At 37.2% G+C, this 18,481-nt stretch overlaps 1 protein-coding gene across 9 annotated transcripts in view; it reads right to left on the reverse strand.

Annotated features, from left to right (window-relative positions):
• LOC115215691 (tyrosine-protein phosphatase non-receptor type 4) overlaps positions 1-18,481 on the reverse strand; it is a 603,270-nt gene that overhangs the window by 61,907 nt on the left and 522,882 nt on the right. For all 9 annotated transcript variants that reach the window (XR_005000546.1, XM_029784972.2, XM_036505713.1 and 6 more), the window contains one exon: positions 1,404-1,493. Coding sequence is in view for 8 of the 9 variants with exons in the window: in XM_029784972.2 (XP_029640832.1) it covers positions 1,404-1,493 (90 nt within the window). In the remaining variant the exon portion in view is untranslated. The remainder of the gene's footprint in view (positions 1-1,403; positions 1,494-18,481) is intronic.

Raw genomic sequence — 18,481 nt, forward strand, 5'->3', positions numbered from 1 at the left:
GTGTATGAATACCCATGCTTTCTTTGCTTGTGGGACATTAGAGTAAATTCTGAACTTTGATAGAGAAAGGATTGGCCAACAAGAGCTCAAATGAATGTTGAAAACACAAAACAAAATGAACATTATAAATTAGCCATTAATTGACAAAAACAGAATTAATTTCCCTCCCCTTCATATGGGTTTAATGAAACAATTTGTGAAAGGAAGGGGACTGCATTGATTATATTTATAGAGTTTTTCCAGGGTTTAATGAAGAAAAATTGAAGGTTGCTATTTTCAATGGATCACAAATGAGAAAGCTTCTCGGGGAACCAGAATTTGTGCTTTCCATGAACGAAGCTCAAGTAACTGCTTGGAATATACTTGCAGAGGTTATGACCAAATTCTTTAGAAATGTAAAGCACAGCAGCTCGACACTGAAATGGTAAACCATTTAATTCACAATTTCTATGCCCTTTGCTGTAACATGTTCAAGAAATTTTGGCAAGAACTCCAAAGCTGCATAGAATCAAATGACTTCACTCTAAACTCTTCATCTAGTACAAGGGTCTCCAAAGCGGTCGATATCGACCCCTGGGGGTTGATGGGACTATTCAAGGGGTTAATAGATGCACATCTACTTAATTATATTTATTTTCTTGTACATGCCTTGGGGGGTTGATGAGAGGTCAAAGGTTCCATGAAAGGGTCAATGGTCTAAAAAGTTTGGGGACCCCTGATCTAATGAGACATGGCCATTGCTTATTCTATACAACACTTATTCATGACACTTTCCTCCAGTGGTACTGACAATACAGATCTGGGCCCCATTCATTGACTCTGAGTAAAGTAGGATGAGAGAATTATGGCTATAAGTTAATCAGCAATTGGTGTATTTATTCAATTCATTACAGTGTAAGCAATTATCAAAAGTAATGAGTATTATTTCTCTCTGTTGTCATAAAACCAAAGCAAAAATGGAGAAAGTCATTATTGAAGTAGAATGGCTACACGTAATTAAACTACATGTAATTAGACTAGTTCAACATAATTAATCTATGTCTCTTGTATAAAGCAAAATAATTCAAAAGAGTTCTTATTTTCCATATCTAATTTTCGTATGTTATAAACATGGTCCATGTATCATATAATTTGGAAAATACTGGATCAGTGTTGAATAAATAAATTAAACAATAACTGTGGGTTGGGTTTTCTACCAGAAATTTATATTTGAAGGAAGCTTTTTATTTTTTTTTCAGACCATGTGAAATTTTTCCCGTAAAAAAACAAAAAACAAAATAAAAACAGAGGTGAATCCAGCATGATTGGAAGTTAGAGATGAAACAAGCTGCTGCTGACAATATAGTACGATTCTCTACCCTGCTAAGATGCTTAGGATTAGCATGAAACACAATACTACATACCTTCACATTAAACCCAAATTTCCCTTGTTCATCCGGTTTCATTTTGATGGTAACTAATCCTTGACTGTCAGTATAACCATTGCCATTTGACTAAAAGAGAGAAAAAAAAAGCATATATGAAACTTAAAAATACATTAAAAAAATTCATCAGAAGAAATTACAATTATCAAATACCAGTTACACAATAGTATTAATTACAACTATGTAAAATAATGAAGTTTATTCAAGCTATTGTGACTTTGCCATCTTTAATGATGTTATTGAAAGTCATTTATCCCTTTTTTTAGTCAAAGAAAAAAAATCTTCTTCTGGAGGAAGGTGAGATACACTGAAAGAAATATTAAGAATTAAAATAATTGATCTTTTCTAGTGTGTATTAGATAGCCCAATGTGATGGCGAGTTTTTTGTTAAACAACCCTTTCGTAATCAATTCCCTGCTATCAACATTTCATCGTCCCTTATAAGTCTCAGATCTCTTGATTTGGTAGGTAATTATTCATTTATTCATTAATAATGACTAACACTATCAACATTGTTGGATTGAAGAGTTGACAGACAAAATATTCTGTTGGAATAACACATTGCCTGAATATCTGACAGTCCCTGGATCCTGTACACACGTGAAAGGAGATATGTAGCATTTAGGGTCTTACATCTTCAGAATTTACAAACTTATGGTCAGTTCACATCTATTCATTAACAAAACTTAATTATTCACAAAACTAGAAAACATCAGTTTGTCAAGAAATAACAGGTGTCATGTTATTTAGTTTCATACTAAGTTTGTTTAAACCTTGCTGACAGGTGGAGAGGCACCTGCAATACTTGCTTCTCTCTATGAAGCATTATGATTAGCAACAAGTCTTAAAAGTTTAGAAATAACAAGAAATTCAATTTTTATTTTTCAGAGTGTGTATGGTTACATAAATAACTGTTATTATACATACATAGACAATAATTACTATGGAGATCTTGTTTGACATGAATAGCCATGTGTTTAGGCCACCCAATCTTTTATACTTTTTGATTTTTAATTAATTTTTATATGAGTAAAGTAGTGGATGTTAAACGAGGATGATGAAATTAAAAATATTAATTATTAATTTATAGATATGTAATTTTATATTCTGTGTCTGCATAAATTAATGTACTGGTGAAAACTGTGTGTGTTTGTGAGTGTATATGCATATCAAGTAATCAAGTGTGTGTGTGTGTATATATATATATATATCTACATATACAAAGTAGCTGAGTGGTAGAGCCACTAAAACTTCAGATAGATTTCTTTGTAATAATTGTTCTAGATCCGTTTACTCTGAGTCGAAATTAAACCAACTTTGCTTTTCATCCATTCATGGTTGATAAATAAGTACCAGTTCTGTACTGGGGCCAATTCTTCTCTTTTTCTAACTCTCCCTTTCTGAAAGAAATTGACTGTATTTAGACCTGGAGATAAATGGTTTTTGCCAGACTGAAAATGTCTGAGACATACCTGAGACGCTAACCATCTCCAACCACTCCAACAGATGGTTAAGGGATACAGCAATACATATACTATCTATTTTTGTATACCTATAGCTACATATCTATATATACATGTATGTGTGTAAAAATATATACAAAAGTACATATATGAATTTTTCATAAAGCAAAACAGTTATTTACAGTAAAAAATAATTGGTTCAAAGAAAAATGTATTTTTATAGTATAAAAAACAAAACAAAAAACTGAACAACGATGAATTCTAGGGTGGGTCTACATGGATACCTTTCCTGTGACAGCTTCTCAGTAATGAAAACAGTAAAACAAAATTCATAATCACCAAATGAAAAAGTTTTTAAACATTTAGCAGCAACAATAACAACAATAATGTGATTTAAAGAGACCAACAATAGATAAATAAATAGACATAGACAATACTTCACTCTCCTCTGCTAACAACGTTACCCTGGTGTCTTTCTAAACTAGACTATATACAAACAGCATTATTGTTCATGTGAAAAGAGAATCAAAAGAGAATTTTAAAAACTCATAAAATCATGAATACTAACAAAATGATTCCTGAAAATATTCGTATCATCATAGGGAAAAAAGAATCTCATTACAGATTGTAGGTATATAACGGTTACGTCGCTATGAAGAAGGCAGAACAATTGTAAAGTAGAGTGGAGTGATTTTGCTTTTATGGGGATTAACCAGAAACTCAGCTGAAAAGAAGCACTCCTAGTCCCACATAATAAGTTTTCTAAACTGTCAACTGCTGATATAATTCAATGCATTCATACACAATTTGAAACTTCTAAATATAGAAGAATGCCCAACAGCTATTTCACAACATTTTCATAATGAATCAACAACCTTCCTGGGGAAGGTAAAAATGAGGGTGGCAAAGGGACGAGGGGGGGACTTGACTATTTAATTGAAAGAAGTAAGTAACAGGAAAAAACATTACTAGACTGCTAAAGCCTGTAACTTACAGCAGTAAAGAAAATTAATCATTTCACATCACTGCATGAGAGAGTGTGTGTGTGTGTGTACGTACAGAAAGATGTGCAAAAAAACGTAGTTTGTTGAGGGAGCATTATGAAATTAGAGTATGAAAATAGCTAGAACACCGACTGAAAGCTTCTTTGATGAGCTGCATTTATAGGTTTACCAAAGTAAAACTGATGAAGAAAGGAAATAAAAAGACAGGTCCATTATTAACCATCAATTATTTCTTTCAACTGATTTTCAATGATGATCAGGAGTACTGGGGGGAAACCTATCGAATCCTCAATTATTACAGTTTACTCATGTGTTACAAATTTTGAGCTTCAATATTTTATTTCCTAATTTTTAAATCACAAAAGCTTTTATGCCACTTGGAGTCATTCTACCAAGTGTGTGTGTGTGTGTGTGTGTGTGTGTGTGAAGGGTGGTAAGAAAAGGAGTGAGTGTTAACTTGTTTCAATTCTGGTTGTTACTGCTCCTTCAATTTGAAATTTAACAACTAATACCAACAGCAATGACAGTGTTTCATGAGTGGTTGGACAAAGCTAGGTGGAGGTGGTGAGTCTACTTCTAGTATAATGGATGTCATCAGAAGAAGAAAAACTCAACAAATACAACATTGATTGACATCTGATCTGAAGAAATGAGAAGATATGATATCAAAGACAAGAAAATATAGAGAGAGACGCAAAAGATGAAATAAATAAAAAGAAGAAAGGAATAAAAAGAAATAAAAACGCAAATGTAGAAGGAGAAAGTAGGGATCAATTAAGGTCTTTCATTCTGTTTACCATTAAAAGAAAAAAAAACAACAAAAAAAAAACCAAGCTTTTTTTTCTGTAGATTAATTTTAATAAATTGGCTACAGACATAGACTGGGTGGTACCAAACTCCAAAGCAATGCACCATTCCTGCTAACTTTCGATTTAACATTTATTTTTCCCAGACGAACTGTCTTCTATCATAATTAGTGGAACAATATTGAAAATATACTTATATCAATTAATAGTTGCGAGGTGCAGCTGGCAACAAAGAAAGAAGCTGCTGGAATAATTTAGGAAATTTGAAACAGAATAATTTACTTCAAATCTTAACCAGCTCAGCTCTTTCTTTCTCCGTGATTAGTAAAACATCTACAAGTGAGGTTGGGCCTCATGTTTCTGGTTATTGATTTGACAGGGTGACTCATGTACAACCTTAGAGTCTTGAGCTAAAATAAGAGAGTCCACAAGAGCAGGAGAGACAAAGAGAGAGGTATAAACAGCAAGAGTTTTTAAATATTTATTTAGAGAGTATTCCATGAATATTATTTCATCTGTGAAACTAAAGAAGAGAGCAAATATAATTTAGTAAGTGGGATTTGGTGAAGATGTAACATGACAAAGGATGAGTATCTGCAAATGTAACAGGAATTGAAAGCAGAATATATTTATACAGATGATAGCTGAATGTGAATGCAAGGATATATATATATATATATATATATATATATATATATTTAAATGAAGAACAAACACAAAAACAAAACAACGCAAGGTTATGGTACATGTAAAATATTAGCAGACACTCAGGAAAGAAAGATGGTTTAACATTTTGAGCAAAGCTCTTCTTCAGAAACAGAGGAAAGTCCAATACAAATGGAAGATGGAGGAAAAAATCACCAATGATTCACATGTGGTTACATTTTGAAAAATGTACATATATATATAGCTAAACCGTCCAACCCATGCTAGCATGGAAAACGGACGCTAAATGATGATGATGATGATGATCACCGTGATCACCGTGACCGACCAGGCTATCAGATGTTGATACACATCGCTGGTCACAATGCGCTTCAGATGTTTTAGCCTTCAAATGATGCCATCTCGCTGGCTAAGCGAGCAAGCCAACAGAAGAAAGAGTGAGAGAAAGTTGTGGCAAAAGAGTACAGCAGGGATCGCCACAAGACCCTGCTGGAGCATCGTGGAGCTTTAGGGGTTTTCGCTCAAAAAACACTCACAACGCCCGGTCTGGGAATCAAAACCGCGAGTCCGCTGCCCTAACCACTGGGCCATTGCGCCTCCACACACACACACACACACACACATATATATATATATATATATATATATATATATCATCATCATCATCATCATTATCGTTTAACGTCCGTTTTCCGCGCTAGCACGGGTTGGACGGTTCGACCGGGGTCTGGGAAGCCAGGGGCTGCTCCAGGCTCCAGTCTGATCTGGCAGAGTTTCTACGGCTGGATGCCCTTCCTAACGCCAACCACTCCGTGAGTGTAGTGGGTGCTTTTTACGTGCCACCTGCACAGGTGCCAGGGGGGGTCCGGCATCGGTCATGATCGGTTGGAGCTTTTAACGTGCCAGCGACACGGAAGCCAGCCAACGTTCGGATGGTCTTTTTATGTGCCACCGGCACAGGAGCCAGTCGGGGTGGCGCTGACATCAGCCCGGGTCTTTGCAGTCACAGCATATCTCCTGAGTGTCTGTGGTATCTATTGTCCCTGTGCATCTGCCGCACATGAAAGCTATCTTATCTGTTAATTTCCCTTTAATGTTGCTGCACCTCTTGTGCGCCCATAGCTTACATTGGGTGCATTTTATGGAGTTTCTACCTACACCTTTCCTACAGATCGAGCAGGGCCACCTGCCCGAGGGGGTGTGTGCTGAGTTCGCCTTTCTGCTTACTATAACTTTGGTCTTTGCTACATTTACTCTAAGGCCCTTTGATTCTAACCCTTGCTTCCACACGCGAAATTTCTTTTCTAGTTCCGGTAGTGATTCTGCTATGAGAGCCAGGTCATCAGCATAGAGGAGCTCCCAAGGGCATCCTGTTTTGAATTCCTCTGTTATTGCCTGGAGGACTATGATGAATAAAAGGGGACTGAGGGCTAAGCCTTGGTGCACACCTACTTCTACCCGGAATTCTTCACTATATTCGTTGCCAATCCTAACCTTGCTGACAGCCTCTCTGTATAGAGCCTGTACAGCCCTTATTAGCCATTCGTCAATCTCCAGTTTCCGCATCGACCACCAGATAAGGGAATGGGGAACCCTATCAAAGGCTTTCTCCAAGTCCACAAAAACTATGTAGAGGGGTTTATCTTTAGCTAGGTACTTCTCCTGCAGTTGTCGGACCAGGAATATAGCATCAGTGGTGCTTCTACCCGGCACAAAACCGAACTGCATTTCATCTAAGCAAATTCTCTCCCTAATGAGATGGGTTATAACCCTCTCTATGACCTTCATCACCTGATCCAACAGTTTGATACCCCTGTAGTTATTTCTATCTAGAGCATCACCCTTACCCTTGTAGCAGTTAACTATGGTGCTGCTATACCAGTCATTGGGTATGACTCCATTATGAACTACCTGGTTTACAATGTGGGTGACTAGGCCATAGCCCACATAGCCAGCTATTTTAAGCATCTCAGCAGTGATTCCTGATGGGCCGGGGGCTTTACCCGGTTTCATATCCTTAATTGCCTTAACTACAAGGGAGCTGTCTATTCGGGTAGCTGGTCCCTCTACTGGGTCAACATTTGGCAGGCTCTCCTCCTCCCATTCATTCAGCAGTCTTTCATAATGTCTTCTCCAAGCCTCTTTCTTTTCACTAACAGTAAAAGCAAGTGCCCCATCATCCATGCGGACACATTTCTCTCCTGTAACATCACTATTTTCTCTGACACACTGTCTGGCAATCCGAAATACCTCAGCTCTTTGGTCCTCACGTCGCTGGACATTGGCAAACTTCTTTTCTGCTACATCTTTGGCTATGTATACCTGTCATATATATATATATATATATATATATATATATATATATATATATCATGGCACGCCTTTGGTTATGATGACGAGGGTTCCAGTTGATCCGATCAACGGAACCACCTGCTCATGAAATTAATGTGCAAGTGGCTGAGCACTCCACAGACACATAACGTTGTTCTCGGGGAGATTCAACGTGTCACAGAGTGTGACAAGGCTGGCCCTTTGAAATACAGGTACAACAGAAACAAGATGAAAGACTGAGAGAAAGTTGTGGTGAAAGTATACAGCAGGGTTTGTCACCTCCCCTGCCTGCCAGACCCTTGTGGATCTTTAGGTGTTTTCTCTTAATAAATACTCACAATTCCTGGTCTGTGAATTGATACCGTGATCCTACAACCATAAGTCTGATGCCCTAACCACTGGGCCATTGTGCCTCCACACAAGTTACATATAATTGACAAGAACCCAGTCATAACACAGAAAAGAAGTGATGGTTGGATGGAAAAGGCAGAGAGTGTAGGTTGATATCCTAACAGAAGAAAGGAAGTTGGTGTGTGAAAGTAAGGATATAACTTTGATACTGCCATGACATCTGAAATAACTTGAAACAATTGTGTCATAGTGAAGGCATGATAACCCTTTAAAACACACATTAGATATCTTTTACTTGTTTTAGTCTGTGGCCATGCTGGAATACCCCCCTTGAAAGGTTTAGTCGAACAAATCAACCCCAGTCCTTATATTTAAGTGTGATGCTTGTGCTGTCAGTTTCTTTTACTGAACTGTTAAGTTATGGGGATGTACACAAACCAACATTGGTTATGAAACAGTGGTAGGGGATAAACAGACACACACACACACACACACACACACACAATGGGCTTATTTCAGTTTCTGCCGACCAAAATCCACTCAAAAGGCTGTAGCCGACCTGGGCCTATAGTAGATGACACTTGCCCAAGGCGCCACACATTATGACTGAGCCTGGAACCCAAACATCTAACCACAGAGTTGCACTGCTACACATATACCATTAGATTCAGTTTTATTTTATTCTGTAATAATGTTTCTTTATGTATCAAAGACTTTCACTGCACACAACCAAGCTACTGCTACAATTCCACCTGACTGCAACTGCATCAGTGACCGTTTCATAGATGTACTTCAAAATTTTGAGACTTTATAGTTAATAATACAATTAAGCATTAACGAAACACAAATTAAACAGTCTATGTGCTTCAAATGGTTATCAAAATTCTTTCATATAATAATAAAAGAAGGAGTGTGTTAAAACAAGGAGATAAGAGAATGTCTGGCTTAGCAGTGGAGTTTCTTCTAACCAGGACATGACTAAAACTAAAAATAAAACAATGCATTTTTGACACTTATATCAGCCATTTACACATTTTTAAAAACCAAAATGAAAAATAAAAAGCTTTCACTCTGTTGAGAAAGGCCAGCAATCATATATATATATATATATATACACACACACACAATGTATACACACACATACACTCGTGTATGTGTGTTGGAAAGCGGACGTTAAATGATGATGATGATATATGTATACTAGACAAAAAGAAAAAGAACAGATGTCAACTGTAATAGAGAGGCAAACTGAAGGAAAAGTTAGGACGAAAGGTTTGAACAAGAAAATATAGGATGTAAGAGATAAAAGATATTCTAAGTAAATGATGTCAACAAGACTACCAAATCCATTCCACTACAGAAAAAATAAATGATAAAGCAATAACAATAGATTATACCACCTGATTGGGTCCATTACATCTATAACTATATCTTTGTCATCATTAATTTCATTTACAAGAAAAATAATAAAAATACCAAAAAGATATCAATGAAAATAACTAGAAAAAGAGATTTTTTCTTGAAATTGAAAAGGATATTTAGGGATTTCTGGATTCTACACACACACACACACACACACACACACACACACACACACAGAATTAAACATAACTGTATGTAAAGTAAATTAGCTGGTATCAAACTAAAACTAAGTTCAGGTTCAAATTCAAGTAACTTCATCTCATCTCACCTGCAAATGTTCTGGAAACAGCTGCCAACGCAAGTTCTTCTCTGTAGCATTGATCCAGCTACTGCTTTGAGAAGAGGCAAAAGTATTCCTCTTGCCTATCAGTTTTAACATTAGGATTTTGGCCCCTTCCCCAAGCAAAACTGAACAGAACTGCTCTATTTCATTTGAAATATTTAATGCAATAATTATAACTATAGAAGTACTGGTAGTGTTGTTGTTGGTGGTAGTGGTGGTGGTAGTAATAGTAGTAGTAGTAGTAGTAATTGTTATATTACCAAAGCTCTTACAAGGATTTACTTCCGTCTTAAACTACAATTGTAAACAATTCATTGCAAACTTCATCATAACCGAACATTTTCCACCAAAAACCTCTCCCTAATTCTCCTGCTCTTCTCAATTTTCTTTCTCTTCCCACAACATCTCTTTCACTTACTCCTATCCCTCACCTCTCCTCTCTCTCTCTCTGGCCAGCCAAGGAAATGTTTCAAATGTAGTTGACAAACGAAAGCCAAACACTTTAGCTCAATAACATTTAAACAGCATGAAAATCAAAACAAAAAACAGTTCCTTTTATCACAAGGAAGCACACTTGCAAGGCACCAGCTGCTGCTGATAATATTCAGTCTGAATTATTCACTACTAAAAACTGTTGAATCAACATAAAAAGAACTTGATTACTCTTTTGTTTTCTACGATAGCTTTGGGTTAACCAAAGACTTATGGAAAATGAAAGCCCATCATGCATAATCTATACATAAATATGTATATATGTGTGTGTGTGTGCATGGGATAGAATTATGAACTAACAGTTTGATAAGTGCATTGGCACAAAAACTCGGGGCCCCTGAGTCACTAAATTCAAAGTTCATAAAGTATAAAATATACAGGCTCTGTTTTATATATTGAGTAATATTTCTCCTGTTTGTAAAACCATACATATTTGCTTCCTAACCATACGGTTCAGTTCCACTATCTGGCACCATGGGCAAGAGTTTTCTGCTGTAGCCCTGGGCCAACCAAAGCCTTGTGGGTAGATTTGGTACATGGAAATTGAAAAGGAGTCCATCATGTATATATGTATGTGTGTTTGTCCCCCACCACTGCTTGACGACAGGTTGGCTTGTTTGTGTCCATAAATTCGTGGTTCAGCAAAGGAGATCATCAATAGGGTACCAGACTTCAAAAAATAAGTTCTAAAGTCAATTTGTTCAAATAAATCCTTCAGGGTAGAGGACAACATGGCTGTGGTACAAGGACTGAAACAAGCAAAAAATTCACACACCCACATAGCAGCATCTTTCAACATTCTGCTGTGCTCCAAAGTCAGTTTTAGCTGGATACCCTTTCTAATGCTAACCACTTTACAGAGTGTGCTGGGTGCTTTTTTTTCATGGTACCAGCCCTGATGAAGTTGTGGCTGGCAAGGTCAAGATCCTTACTGACAGGGGAGGGGCTACAGTAGAACTGAAGGTGGCTTTCTGCAAGGTTATGAAAGGTTAGAATATGAAAGCAGAGACTGGGGGGAACAGGTTTCTTGCTGTTAAGGAGACTACACAGAGGGTGGGTGGAAGTGATTAGCATGGAGAGCAGAAAAGAGAGATAATGATGGCAGTGACAAGGGTCGGCATGGGCCCCTGGAGGGGTGGAAAGGGGAAGATTGGCTGGGTAGCAACTGTAGATGGTTAGAGATGGGGTAGAGGAGTACATATAGTAAATGATGAACAAAAAGATGAGGGGCAGTGCAAGGGATTGATAATAAATATGACTTGGAAGAAAGATGGGGGAAAGCAGAAGGGGATTAGAAATTGGAAAGGGTTTAGGGGTAAATGTAGTGAATGGTGGCGGGGTAATTAATGATATGAGGTGAGAGGAAGATCTGAGGGCAGGGAAATAAGTGCTGATAGGCAGTACAAGAGGTGTGAAGAGCAGCAGCAGCATCATAATAATAATAATAATAATAATGGTTTCACATTTTGCCACAACAATAGCAATTTTGGGGGGAGGGGATGAGTTGATTACACTGACCCCAGTGTTCAACTGGTACTTATTTTATTGACCCTGAAAGGGATGAAAGGCAAAGTCGACCTTGGCAGAGGTTGAACTCAGAACATAAAGACAGACAAAATGCTTAACGCTGTGCTAACGATTCTACCAGCTCACCATATAGTGGACATGAGAAAGATGAAAGGAAGGGAGATAGCTGTTGGGTGGGTGGGCTGCATGAGTGTGAGGGCAGAGTGATAGGTGTATGATAATGTGGGTGAGTCAACAGGAAGTGATTCAGTAAAAAGGGAGAGGAGAGATAATTTGGCAGCAGAGAAGGAAAAAGTAAGTGAAAAGAGTGAATGTTAAGAATGAAGGACGGATGTCAAATGAAATGGTTCCAAGGGAGAAAGGTAGGTGATATCAGAGAAAAGATGAAGAAATATATGCCATTCTGCACTCAATAAATTACAACCACAGAATCCCAAGTGATGGAGAAAATCAGAGATAGAGAATGAAGTGGTGGAGAAACACCAGCCACCCTGGTCCTTTGTCATTTCTTCATTGAGATCAGCCTTCCACTTCATCCCATGTCTTTCTAACTCTTCCTCTTCTACAAGTTCTATCCAACTTAAGCAATTGGTACTTCGTTATACAGCTGTCATATTCCTATACATCACATGCTCTGCAGTCTCCTTTCATGCCCACTACATCTGATTCCTGTCATATATATATATATCATCATCATCATCGTTTAACGTCTGTTTTTCCGTGCTAGCACAGGTTGGACGGTTCAACCGGGGTCTGGGAAGCCAGTAGGCTGCACCAGACTCCAATCTGATCTGGCAGTGTTTCTACAGCTGGATGCCCTTCCTAATGTCAACCACTCAGTGAGTGTAGTGGGTGCTTTTTACGTGCCACCAGCACAGGTGCCAGGGGAGGCTGGCAGCGGCTATGATCGGTTGGTGCTTTTTATGTGCCACCAGCACAGAAGCCAGTCAAGGCGGCGCTGGCATCAGCCACATTCGGATGGTGCTTTTTATGTGCCACCGGCACAGGTATCACAACTACTGTTTCCATTTGATATTTATTTCGATGTTTATGTACTTGACTCAATAGGTCCCTCAAGCACAGTAGGTCATGTGCCAGCGGCACAGAAGCCAGCCAAGGCAGCGCTGGCACCGGCCACTATACATACATACAAAACTTGGAGAACAGAAAGGGCTAGTTCAACGAGTCGTGTTCTGTCCTCACCTTCGAAACACGCATGGAGTCGAACCGGGGACAGCTGATGAAGGGGAATTTTCCTTGTGTTGTTTGTCTTGTACTCTGTTTTTTCGTTGTTAAAAAAAAGGTCCGTTTCCATGTTTGTTTTTACGTTTTCGTTTCTCGTTGAGTTCTACGTCTATTTGTGGTGTCCTGTACTCACGTATATATATTTATATATGCATGTATATATACATGTAGATGTAGGTATGTACATATATGTATGTATGTATGCATATATTTTATTTATTAAATTATATATATGTATATACATGCAGGGTGTCCATAAAGTCTTTTCACAATTTAAGAGATGTATTACAAAGACAATTGATAAGATATCTTAATTAGACTTGTTCTATTGTACTCAGTGGTTTTTGAAGTTGTGGATTCTATTTGTCACGTTGCCCGCAGACAGCTTTTATCGTGAAGAGAAATAATGTGTGCATTCACAACAGAGTGTAAGCACCCTGAGAGAAAAGTTGGACATAAGAAGCATGAGATGTGGTGTGCAAGCGAGACGACTGCACTGGTATGGTCATGTGTTGTGTATGGATGAGGACAGCTGGGTGAAAAAGTGTCACATCCTAATAGCGGGGGGAACCTGTGGAAGAGGCAGACCCAGAAAGACCTGGGATGAGCTGGTGAAGCATGACCTACGAATGCTGGGCCTCACGGAGGCAATGAAAAGCAGCCAAGACCTTTAAAGATATGCTGTGCTTGAGAAGATCTGGCAAGCCAAGTGAGACTGTAACCATGACCTATGCCAGTGCAGCATAACCAGCCCATTTAAGAGTACCCTTCAATCATTGGGCAATAAACTGTATTTGAGAAGACCTGTTGAGGCAAGTGAAGTCATTGCCATGGCTGATACCAATGCCGCCTGACTTGCTCCTGTACTGGCGGCACATAAAAAGCACCATTTGAACATTGTTGTTGCCAGGGTCCCCTGACTGGCTCTTGTGCCAGTGGCATGTAAAAAGCACCCACAACACTCTTAGAGTAGTTGGCATTAAGAAGGGCATCCAGCTGTAGAAACCTTGCCAGATCAGATTGGAGCAGCTGACTGGCTTGCCATTCCTCAGTCAAACTGTCCATTCCATACCAGCATGAAAAGTGGACGTAAAATGATGATGATGACGATATATATACATACATATATATAAATATATACATACATATATATACATATATATATATATATATATATATATATATATATATATAAATAGAGAGAGAGAGAGAGAGATAGAGACAGAGACAGACATAGAAAAAGCAAATCAATTTTAAACATAAACCTGATGAGTCGATATTTTCTATTATTGGTACAATAACATTGATACTATGCGTTCTTTTGCATATTATATAATACTAGCATTAAAGACCCATCGTTGCTGGGTCATAGTGCTAGTGCATGTATATATGTGTATATATATGTGTACATATTACATGTACATCTATATATATATATATACATCTACACATAAAATACAAAGTTATATCTTGATATCGCTAGTGATATATGCACACATGTGCATACATACCAATTAAAAAAGTTACATAACCCACCCACCTCCATGAAGTGTGTTTAACAGGACACACGGAGAGACATGCTCAGAGATTACAAAAAATATTTTACGGGTTTTTGTGTTTTTTATTCCTTCTATTTTGGCTACAATCCAGCCTACCTCTACTTCTGGGGGAACATTTAAAATTTTTTTCCAGGACGTCCTACGTCCCAGATATAAAGGTAAAATTAAAATATTTCCACTTTGCAAGTTCGAGTCGAGTACTCCCTTGCACCCTCCGTTGACTCAAACCTTGCTTCTATTGTGGAAAATTTACCGCCTCTGATTAGATACCTTTCATAGTCGCACCAAGACACTTTTCGAAGGTGCTTTCCTCCATGTGTTCAAATCTTCGTTTTTCTCTACATTGTATACTTTATAGACAATAGTCTTTTCTTTAATTTAATTTTTTATTATCCATCTGGACTATTCCATTTCTGCATGCTAATTTTATTTTTAATTTATTCCCATTCATGTGAAACCACTTATTCAAGTTCAAGTCATTGATGCAATTTTATACCAATTGCTATTTTTACTTTTTTTTATGTTATGATTATATTATACTTTAGTTTGATTTTAATTATTACTTACTACATATAATTCAATTGTTATTACTATTTTTATTGTTAAAGTGAAAGTATCTGACATAAAATAGAGAAATGTTTTTGTTTCACTTTTAACTGAAATAGTGGAGAAGATATGATATTGCTATGGGCTCGCTCTAGGCAAGAAGTTGAACAATTTTTTTGCCCATGAAACTACATGGACCCTAAGTAAGGCATGTGTAAAATTTGAATGAAATTGGTTGTGTAGTTCTCAAGTTTTAGGGATTCACACAGACAGACAGACAGACGGACACAGATTCTCAGTTTTATATATATAAAGATTAGTGGAACGATAATATTCTGATAAAATGTCGACATCATAAAATGAATTTCTCACTCTGTTCTCCTTGTGAATATATAATCTCTATAAATGTTAACAGTCCATCAGCAAAGCAATCCATTTCTGTTTTATAATAGTATCTGATAGCTGATACCCATGGATAGGCTTAGTAAAGCAAAGTCCAAACAGAATTTATATATATACACATATACATGCATGCAAGTAGTCATTAGTTTGAGATAAGAAAAAAAAGAAAAGAGTAACTAACTAATAGATGGGACTTGAACTTTATACCTGTTGCTTGCCAGGCAACTGTGTTACTAATTGATTACACTGTCGGAGTATGATTTCCCTTCTTTCCAAAATTAAGTACATATGTTCAAAATCTCTACCCATGACCACTTGCAGATTCATCTGACCAATCTAGTACACATCCCACTTTTCATTCTCAGCAATAACTAATGGCCAAGGGTAAAAAATTTCACATTGATATTTTAGTTTTCTATCTTGGGATTCACATGGACAACATTGATTTACTTTGATTTACAATAAGTCTTTGAGGTTAATTCTTTCCCTAATAGTTTGAAGTTGATTATTGTTGAAACATTAAATCAAAATATAACAAGTTAGACATTACTTGAAATAACTTCATCTCTGAGTATAATGTGTTCATAAAATTACCAGTGACACACAAGAGACATGCTTATAAAAGCTTATTTGAGAACCAATAAAAGGGTTAAATCTAAGATTATTTTGTCAAATGTAATGCTTATCTATTCACATTGTTTTGAATTAATCATGCATTATCTCATTGTTTCGAGATCTCAATGATGCAATTGTTTATTTCTAGAATGATATTGTAGGGTATGTGTGAGGGGTCAGATCTGGCTGGTTTTAACATGAAACAAGCAGAATATTTGGGTCCGATTTGACTGGTCCAAATGTTGAAGGGTTAAAGAGTGCAATTCCAAACACACAATTTGGAAATAGATCACAATTTCAGTTTTATTCATTTACACATAAATGAATTTATTTGACAATAACAAATAAATCTGTAGGCATGTTAGGATATGATATCTTGAACAGAATATTAAATTATTAAAACTACATACACACTTTAGTGTAGACTGAAAAATAATTTTAGAGAATGGATATGGATGCAATTATATTTTTTAGCTTTAAGTGAACCAATGTTTTAAGAGAACATTTTGTCCTATCCTTCCTGAATACTGACGGGTGTGTTCATAAAATCAATAATTGGTGTTACTACTGCTATCGAACACTAAACTAATTTCAGTGCAGGTGCAGTCCAGGTGAAATAGAAGGGATTGATTCTATTTTGACTACTACTCCAACAGTGAACAATGAGCCATGATGTTAGTGAGTGAGACAGTGTCTAGTTGCCTTAACTGAGATCAGACCATTTGCTTTTTCAAATTGTTAATATACTTGCAGAGAAATTAAATCACAACTAAGATGGAAAACTGCAGAATCCCACTGGTAGTCAATTGAGAGTTACAGTGATATGAGAGCAACAGAGAGGTAAAAAACAGAATGAAGAAGAGTATTAATGATAGGGAGATTGGAATAGTAGATACTTATTTCTTTGCTACCCACAAGGGGCTAAACACAGAGAGGACAAACAAGGACAGACAAACGGATTAAGTCGATTATATCAATCCCAGTGTGTAACTGGTACTTAATTTATCGACCCTGAAAGGATGAAAGGCAAAGTCAACCTCGGCGGAATTTGAACTCAGAACGTTAAGACAGACGAAATACCGCTAAGAATTTCGCCCAGCATGCTAATGTTTCTGTCAGCTCGCCGCCTTATTGGAATAGTAGATACTGTATTAGTGGTGACAGCAATACTATAACTTGTGATGTAAGTGACAGGATAGAAATAATGATGATTAAGATAATGTAGACAGGGTTGTGATTTGTGGCAGTTGAAGACAATATACTGGCCACCCACACACATTTCTTCCTCTGCCAATACCGCAAGCATGAGCATTGCCCCAACATTTACTAAAATTGCTGCTACTAACCACCAGACCTGTCCCTCTTATCAGACAAACCTTTTTTTAGTCACAACTGCTGTGCGCCCTACTTCAAAACAAATATATACAACAAAGATAAAGGTCTTCATGAAAAAAAAAAAAACTTGAAAATTCCAAACTTCAATTGATACACTGCTAAACAGAATTTTAACTGGGCTGAGGAAAGTAAGAAAGAAAGAAAGAAAGAAAGAGAGAGAGAGAGAGAGAGAGAGAGAGAGAGAGAGAGAGAGAGAGAGAGAGAGAGAGAGAGAGAGAGAGCATGTTGCATGCACACTCCTGTGCATGAATATGAGTCAAGTAATTCAATTAAAATGTAGGTGTGTGCGGCAACACTGGTGGGTTAGGTTGAGCTCCAGTATGAAAGTATCACATGACAGATAAACTGAGAAATCGAATGCCTTCGATGGGAAATAGCATGGTCACTATTATCGAAAATCCTGGTTTCAGAGGGGCACAAAACAATTCAAATTAACTGAAAGCTTTTGATAAGGTTGACCATCACATCAATGCAGCCAGTTATGCTGTGTTTTCTGATGGAATAGCTTAGTGGTCAGTCTAAATAGTTAGCTATCAGGGCTAGTTTGAATGGTTGAATAAAAATGTCCTCTTTCATTGTGTCTCTATGTAGCTGATTGTTGGGCTGCAAGTGTTGATAGGTATTCTGTTATATTAGCAAATGTGCATGACACTATTATAATGGTGTCAGGCACGACAGAAGCTGCAGCAGTTGGCATCATTCTAAACAAATTAGAAAGAGCAACAATACTGATGCTGGTGGGAAAATATTCCTCTCAAATTCCTTTATCCATTCCAGATGCCCTTGCACAAGCTTCCAAGTTCTAAATCTACACAGAAATTAACCAGCTCAACAAAAACAATGCTTGCGGAAGAAAACTGTCAGTCTTGCTTGAATTCTAATGGATTGCAACTTTGTAATTAAGAAAGAAACAAAAATTACGAGTACTCATTCTATTACACACCAAACTT

Source organism: Octopus sinensis, linkage group LG9 (assembly GCF_006345805.1).
Source record: "Octopus sinensis linkage group LG9, ASM634580v1, whole genome shotgun sequence".
NCBI classification, from domain to species: domain Eukaryota; kingdom Metazoa; phylum Mollusca; class Cephalopoda; order Octopoda; family Octopodidae; genus Octopus; species Octopus sinensis.